Source organism: Mastacembelus armatus, chromosome 14 (genome assembly GCF_900324485.2).
Source record: "Mastacembelus armatus chromosome 14, fMasArm1.2, whole genome shotgun sequence".
In the NCBI taxonomy this organism is placed as follows: Eukaryota; Metazoa; Chordata; class Actinopteri; order Synbranchiformes; family Mastacembelidae; genus Mastacembelus; species Mastacembelus armatus.
The window spans coordinates 19,247,695-19,256,088 of NC_046646.1; the positions used below are offsets into that span (position 1 = coordinate 19,247,695).

At 40.2% G+C, this 8,394-nt stretch overlaps 1 protein-coding gene across 1 annotated transcript; it reads left to right on the forward strand.

The window, feature by feature from the left end:
• Positions 1 to 718: 718 nt before the first annotated feature.
• tpst1l (tyrosylprotein sulfotransferase 1, like) lies at positions 719 to 7,903 on the forward strand. Its single transcript, XM_026328786.2, has 6 exons — positions 719 to 968; positions 3,300 to 4,038; positions 4,452 to 4,610; positions 4,771 to 5,024; positions 6,598 to 6,799; positions 7,290 to 7,903. Exons 2-6 carry the CDS (start codon positions 3,631 to 3,633, stop codon positions 7,323 to 7,325), a joined length of 1,059 nt encoding a protein of 352 aa, XP_026184571.1. The 5' UTR covers positions 719 to 968; positions 3,300 to 3,630; the 3' UTR covers positions 7,326 to 7,903.
• Positions 7,904 to 8,394: the final 491 nt, after the last annotated feature.

Genomic DNA, 8,394 nt, shown 5'->3' on the forward strand with positions numbered 1-8,394 from the left:
TATTAAAATGTCACTATAGTGAAAATGCTTCTGGTTTGTATTTTACATCAGTTGTTTAAATTTTTTGTTAATGAGTATCTAACTTTCACCAAGAATGTTCACATCTGGACCAGTCCTGACACACCCAGATAATCTATGTCAACCAGCACCAGAGAATTACAGCAAAACTCAGCCCACATGTGAGGGAGTGTGGGCTGGACTCAGGCTTAGGGCTCCTGTGTATTCTGACCAGAAGCCTCAATGCTATTTGGGGGAAAAAAGCATGAAAGAGAAACAAATAATTGTAGTTATGCATGTACATTGTACCACTGTCTAATAACGAAATATTTGAGTATCATATGCAAATTTCATTATTTCATCGATTGTAACTTGACAGACTTTTGGCCACATCTGGTCCTCCAGGGGCCTCAACCCATCAGGAAGCTCACGGTAAAAGAGAAAATTTGTTTTACTAATGAAAAGGTGGGTAAATGAAATAAGGCCTGCACTAAATCCCACAGTGTGATTAAATCTCCCCTGTGGGCTTTCACTGGGCGCATACAGATCGATGGGCTAAAGTAATTCTAGCCTCCAGTGCGAAGAAGAAAAAAAATACCTTGGTCAATTCGGCGGAATTACCCTTTAACGCCTCCACCAATAGGAGTCGTCCAAGCAGATGTTTTTAGAATTAGAACGCTCCTCGACCAATCAGCGCTCAGCTTCCTCTCACTGTCTGCGCTCGAGCTCAGTGGTTTTTTTTTTTCCTGACAACGGCAGAAAAGGCTGCGGGTCTTCACGGTGCGTTTTCATTTTTGCACTTTTCTTAAACACTAAAACGGCGAAGGAGGCTCCACAGGAGAGAAAACACCGACGTGTCCGTGAGGACAGAGCAGCTCTTCGCGTGACGCCTTTTGGATCAAGGTCCATGTGTGCTTTTTTTTTTTTTTTTTTTTGCCCCCCTTCAGATTTCGACAGTTTCACAGACGTTGGTGAGTGAACACCATTTTAAACGGAGCTGAAATCAACAAGGCGAAATACAGACAGCTAAATCCTCCTGTTTATACCAGCCAAATGTGCTCAAACAAGACAGTGACGCGCGGTTGTGCTGAGCTGTAGGTGGCCTCTGGTCTGTCACGGTGCGTTTGACTGATGTCAGGTCAGTCACCTGGAAGCTGCACGTCCCGGGTGCGTTTGTGCAAAGAAGCATCATCAAATCCGAGCAGATGTTTGTGGCTGCCGGGCCTGCACCTGTAGAATAATCCTCTTTATACACACAACATTAGCTGCAGTGGTGGCTCTGACGTTTTTACTGTTTAGACCGTTACGCATCGTGTTCAATTCAGATTTGTGCAAAAAAAAAAAAAATGCAGCAGTTGATGAAGCAGCTGCAAACGAACGCACAGAACCACGTTTTGTCACCCACGCAGCTTTCACAAGAATACATGAGTAATATATGAAGTAACTCATACAACAGTGGACAGGCTAATGGCAGTGATGCAACAATCAGAGTTAAGAGAAAATGTGGAAGTTGTTCTTTAAAGCAAGAGGTCTGTCAGTGCTCTCATTTTACGGACAAGCTTTATTTTATTTTTTTTTTTAAAAACCCTGCTGCACTGAGAAATGTGCAAATAGCAATAAATAAAATATAATAAGATGTCAGTTCTTCATTATGAAGCTTTTATGGTACATTCATTTCACATTTTGTTCACTGCCTGGGTCGACATGAAGTGACCGAGAATAGTTCTTTCAAAAACCTATGTACAATGCACATAAGGAAATAGCTCCAGGCATGGGCGAGCTCTTAAACACAATACCGAAAATCATGAACACAAAAGGGTGTAGAGAAGTTGTAGGAGCTGTTCTCCCTGTCAGACTTTCCTTTTAGTAAAAGTCACTGTTCCCCCCAGAGTTGCTGCTTTGTTGCCTCAGCTGTCACAGGTTGACTGAGTACAGGTTACTGTTTTCTGCTGTTTATAGCCTTGCTTGTTAGCTTTCCCCCAGAACAGGGAGCACAGTGCTCTTTTCAAGGTCAGTGCCCAGATTTATCACAGTGTGTGTCCACTGATATTCTCTGCAGAAACCTAGTTTATGAAAAAAACTGATTTTTTCCCCTTCTCTTCAGCCATGCAGATGGTTTAGATTTTCAGATATCTCTGATAATTTGACTGAATTGGTTCTTTAAATCTGTTGAAGACCAAAAACAGCAAGGCTCATCTTAAACCACTGGCCTAATTCTCTGCAAAATCCAAGTGATATAATCTCTGGATGGAAATGCAGTAGAATTATATGTAAATCTCTGGGATACCACTGGATTTAGTGTGGCTTAGGGCAGGATCTAATTATCCCAGCAAGGTCATCATGTCCTCATTTCTAGCTGTTTTTCCTTTTTGCTTTAATCGTCAGACTGAAACTTTTAGACAGGCTTCTCCAGAACAGGAAGACAAGTGTGCCCCATGTGGCATCCTGATGTTAAATAAAAGTCATGAAGGAAACCACAATACGTTTGAGAAAGGGAGACATATATCAAGTGTGCATCTGTGGTTGTATGTTTTTGATATGAGTTTGTGTGGTGTTAGATAGATAATGTGGCTGTAAGAGTAACATACTATAGGGAAATTAGTGGACCTAATGGAATCATTAGTTGTGCTGTAGTCTGTGTCCAGCCGTTTCATTTCTTTTTGCATGTTTTAACATTTTCAGTTTGCTGTGGGCTAATAAGAGAAATAAGACTTAGGCTTAGGATGGTGAAACTGTTTGTGGGAACATTGCAAAAGACAAAGAGGGAAGTGGTGGGATGCTCCACTTGGTCAATAGTGATCTTATTTACATTGCATTCCATTTTCGTGCAATATAAACTGTCAGTGAGAATTTAAAAAAAATGAGGAAGCCGTAATTAGTGCCTTCAAAAACACCGCCTGAGAGCGTGTCTGCGTTGTCTGCTGCAGTGAACTTTTCCATGATTTAACAGTCAGTGGCTGCCCAGAGGAAAGATGCAAAATAGCTGCTTTGAGAACAGAAACTGGATGCATTTAGACTCTGAAAATGTGTCCAAGTGTTCTTGGCAAAATAATGCAGCAGCCACCTTCACACACTGCTTGCTTATAGTAGCTCTCATGCAATGGCTGATGTGTTGGATTTACTCATTTATTGAAAATTTTAAATATTATCATGATAACAAATTTGAGGACTTTGTAAATAAAATTTGACTTGATATGATTTTTTTAATACTCCACAAGTTGTGAGATCATGTTTAGTATGAACTAAACAGATTCTGGTGCAGTACTTGCTGAAGTGTATAATATGTTCTCCTCTTGTCTTAGGTAGCGTAGGAATGATGGATAAGAGGCATGGCTGGCTGTGGGGTGCAGCAGGCCTGGATCCTGCTCTCCAACACCAGGGCTGATGAACTCCAGAGGACTAAGGAGCCTCCCCAGCCCATTCCTGAATATCACACCCACACTGCACTCTCCGGGTCTGCTTTAGGCCTACCTCAGCATCAGCTCAGCTGCTTTTGTTCACTCTCTGCTAACTCTGACATCTACTAAAATTTAAGAACTTATTACATGTACATGTGATTGTGGCTACAAGCCTTCTCATGTGCTCCTAAATATTATTTTATATGCTACTGAATCCCAAACACGCCCAGCAGCTATGAGGAACAACAAATCGAGCCTGCTGCTGGGCTGCGTGCTCCTCTGCTCTGCCTCCCTGCTCTACCTGGGCATGAATGGGACAGGGTGCCCTCCAAAAAGCCATCGGTACCGCTGGATGGAACTCAACTTGGCCTCAGCCAATCAGAGCCTAGCCTTCTCTGAACACATTCCTGAGGACACACCACTCATCTTCATTGGAGGCTTTCCCAGGAGTGGCACCACACTGATGCGCGTCATGCTAGATGCTCACAATGCCGTGCGGTGTGGGGAAGAGACCCGTGTGATTCCCCGCCTCTTGGCCATGAGAGGCACCTGGAGTCGCTCAGTTAAGGAGAAGATCCGATTGGACGAGGCGGGCGTAACTGATCAGGTGTTGGATTCAGCCGTGCGAGCGTTCCTGTTAGAGGTGAGCTTAGATGTTGCGTCGAGCAATCTGCTTTTTAGAGTTAACTTCTACTGTGGTTAATTTGCAGACATGCTAGGTTATTGAATGTTTCAGCTTTAGGATGATATATTTACATATGCCGTGTAATTAGAGGCAATTGTAAATGTGGAATCTAAGCACAATATGTCTTCAAAATCAATCCATATAAAAACTAGTCTAAAAAATACTTGTCACAGTTTCAATCAACCAGTCTCTTTTTCTGTTGTCTGTTAATTTTAAAGAACATGCAGCCTAAGAACTGCAACATTTAGGCAAATTTTAAAGGCGGTTTATCACAGATTTGCTTAATAAGATGCAATTTGGTTAAAAACTTCAAAATTGCATTATGGAAACATGACACGCAAACAAATATTCATTGCTTTCATGTGTTTCAGGTGATAATTGGCCACGGGGAGCCTGCACGCCGCCTTTGCAACAAGGACCCATTTGCCTTAAAGTCTCTCTTATATTTGGCGCGTATTTTCCCTAAAGCCAAATTTGTGCTCATGCTACGAGACGGGCGAGCAGCCGTCCACTCAATGATATCACGTAAGGTAAGCTGGGTGTCTTTTCTTGTCCTCACATCCTTACAGGCTTTTCTTTCCAAACAGGTACTTGACATGTTTTCTGGTACCACACTGTGACCAAAAGAATTTTCCATTTCTCTGTTGACTCTTTGATATTTCTGTGTTTACCTGATCTGTCCCTCAACAGGTGACCATCTCTGGCTTTGACCTGACCAGCTACAGGGACTGTCTGACCAAGTGGAGCAGTGCAGTGGAAACCATGTTCAGCCAGTGTCATGCAGCTGGTGAGGGCAGATGTTTGCCCATCCACTATGAGCAGCTCGTCCTCCACCCAGAGGAGGAAATGAGAAAGTTACTTCACTTCCTAGACCTGCAGTGGGATCCGTCAGTCCTGCACCACGAAGAGCTGATTGGAAAAGCTGGTGGTGTCTCTCTGTCCAAGTGAGTATTTATTTATTTTTATTTATTTATTTTATGTATTAACGTGTGTGTGCAAAAAGCTTCCATCTTAGCTGTGGTCATGTTGAGCAATGTAGATGTTTTTTTTTTTTTTAATGCTGAGGTTTTCAGATAACTAACTTTGAAATGTATTTCCTGGAAAGGAAAATTCTTTTTAAGCTTTTTGTGAAGTGTGTGTACGTGTAGTGCAGTGTGTAGTGAAAATCTATTATCCCGCACTGAGGGGGTGGCAGAAGTTTCAGAGGTGGATACATTTCAGTGAACTGAAACAATGTGCATGAGCAAATTCCCATGAGGGGAAAGTGTGAAAGCCTGTCATGGTTTGGTGCACATACCAACATGACATTTTTGAATATGACATTTTTGCCTTGAGTTCTTGTAATGTATTCCACTAATTAGGTTTCCACCAAGACATAAAACAGTCTTAACGAAGTTTGGTTTAAGTATTGTTCTGTATAATAGGCAACACAGGTCATTTAAAACCTTGTTGATCACTCTGAAATAAAGAGTGCAGGCTGAGGGGAATCCAAGTCCATCCTACTAGGACTGATCTACCCCATGTTTACTTTTATTTTAATTTTAATATCACTTTTCTCATTCAACTCTCCTAAAATGACATTTGACAAGAACAGTTTCTAAAGTTGACAAAACACTGAGGTGGACACTGGTTTAAAAAGTTTTCTGAATAAAGTATGCACTAGTGGAGCCAGAAATCATAGTGTAGGTGGGCCTGCAAAAAATAAGATGGGCCTCTAGTGTTAGGAACCAAACTAACATCATTACAGTCGTAATCGTGGTTCAGGCAGATCTCTCTGCAGGGCTGAAACTCTGGGGATTTGGTGGGAATCTCACTGCTTCATGCTGCAAAACCCAAACCTGGCTTGTTTTTAAAGGAATTAGGCCACATTCTGAGAGAATTAGCACCCTCATTCATTAGTTATGCAACGATTGGCGCAACATTAGTCACACAAATGTTTTATAGCCTTCTCAGAAATGTCAATTATCACAAAATGTGGCATGTTGTTGTTTGGAATGAAGTGTGTATACACTTTAGCACATACTAGGATGAGTTGAATTATAAAGATTTAAAATGCCCAAATTAAAACAAATGAAAAAATAATGTGAAATACAACACACATAATTGTGTACATTTCTTTTTTATGTACACATTTACTGTATCATAATGAAATGAAAAACATAGCAGACACGCTCTCAGGCGGTGTTTTTGAAGGCACTAATTACAGCTTCCTCATTTTTTTTAAATTCTCACTGACAGTTTATATTGTACGAAAATGGAATGCAATGTAAATAAGATCACTATTGACCAAGTGGAGCATCCCACCACTTCCCTCTTTGTCTTTTGCAATGTTCCCACAAGGGCAATACTTTTATTTTGATTGACATGTTCATTGTCTTAATTTAATTTCACTCTTTCTAATTTCATTGTCACTGCTATATAGTTTAGTTTTTTTTCTCTGATGTATAAAACAGAATATGGTTATAGAGACACACAGCCACACACACAAACAAATTGAGCTTGTGTTTGACTGTGCAGGGTTGAGCGTTCGACAGACCAGGTGATGAAGCCGGTGAACACAGACGCTCTCTCCAAGTGGGTGGGAAGTATTCCCTCTGACGTGATGAGTGACATGGCTGAAATCGCCCCCATGCTGGCTCGCCTGGGGTACGACCCTCATGCCAATCCCCCCGACTACACAAAACTAGAGCCTGTTGTGTCTCACATCAACTACTCACAGGTGATCCACTGATCTGTGGAATATTCCAATTTTTTAATGAAAAATAGTATTTTTTTTAAATAAGAGCACATAAATTATTAGGGCTAAAACATTTGATTGCAGTTTATTTGTAATGTTTTTTTCAGTAATTAATAAGGTGTTTAATAGAAAAACGTACAAAAAACCTCATCAGCAAACTTTGTTTTTGTGCATGAAGTTTATGTTGAATTAATGACATTGCAGGAGGATCACTGATCACCAAGTTTACAACAAATTAGGTCTTTTAGAGTTTAGGAAAATGGTTCCACTAGTTGCCATGTGTAACAGAGGCATCGGACCTAAAACACCCAACTTCTTAAATAATAAAATGAGTTCAAGACATTAGGACCAAATTGTTGTCTTAATAAATGCTAATCAAGTTATGGGCAATGGTCAAGATAACAGCGCTGATGTCTGATTTACAGTCCTAAATCTTCTAGATTTCCTCAGACATTGTCTCTTCTTTCCTCAGAGTTTAAAAGCGACAGAAAAACAGCATCTCCATTAAGCAAAAGAGGAAAATGCTTTAAACCCTGCGTCGCTGTTTCACGATATGGATGCACCTTAAACACAGACTTCCAGTTCAGTGATATTTACATCTTACAAGAACGTTTTCAAAGTGTCCCATGTATTTTTTAAATAGTTATTAAGTGCAATGTTCATGTCTGTGCATGGATGGAGTGTTTAAAATACAAATGGATAAAGTGGTTTGGGGACTAAGTCTAATCTCTTACACCATATGTGGACTACCTGCTCAGGGAAGTTCGCTACTTCACACACCAACGTTTCCTTCACAGTTTCACTGCATTTTGACCTGTCCTCTCACCTCGTACTTGAAAACATGTCTGTAAGTTCATATGACTTCACCACAAATGTGAATGTGTCTTTAGACAAATCTTTAACTCATGGAAAGTTCAGTGTTCATGAAGCATTATAATTGTATATTTTTGAAGATGTACATTTATTTTCTTAATAAATTATTTTGCTGTTGACCATTCATGGATTATTCTGAATCAAGGATTTCTAATTGTTGTATATTGTTGAACACAAATTAAAAAAAGAAAACTGTATGTCACCTATAATGAAGTTTTTGTGTTTTGTTCTCCAGTTATTTCGTTTCTATCATGTGCAGTGTCAGCTGAGCTACAGTACCCTCTAGTGGTGGAAAGACAAAACAGCCTGACAGGAAAACTTAGTCTTTGTGGTTCAGTGGAAATATTAGCCAAATGTAGTCAAACGTTTCTGTCTTCATTTAGTTATAGTTTAAAGTATAAGCAAGCAATCTGGATTCAAACATAGCTACATCTGATGCAAAATGTACCACTGAACTGAAAAAATATAGTGCTGTTATATGAAGACAAACATACAACATAGCTGAGTGGGTGCTTTATCTCGATTCAACAACACAGGTCAAACTTGGGGTTTCAGAAGCAACTTTTAGATGATCAACTTTCCTCCTCAGCCAGTGCTCGACACAGTGTGGGACATAATAGAAAAGATGTCAGTTAAAGGTGAACTTTTCCATGGATAAAAACTGGAACGAAAATATATAAATGAAGACTTTTTTATAAACCAGG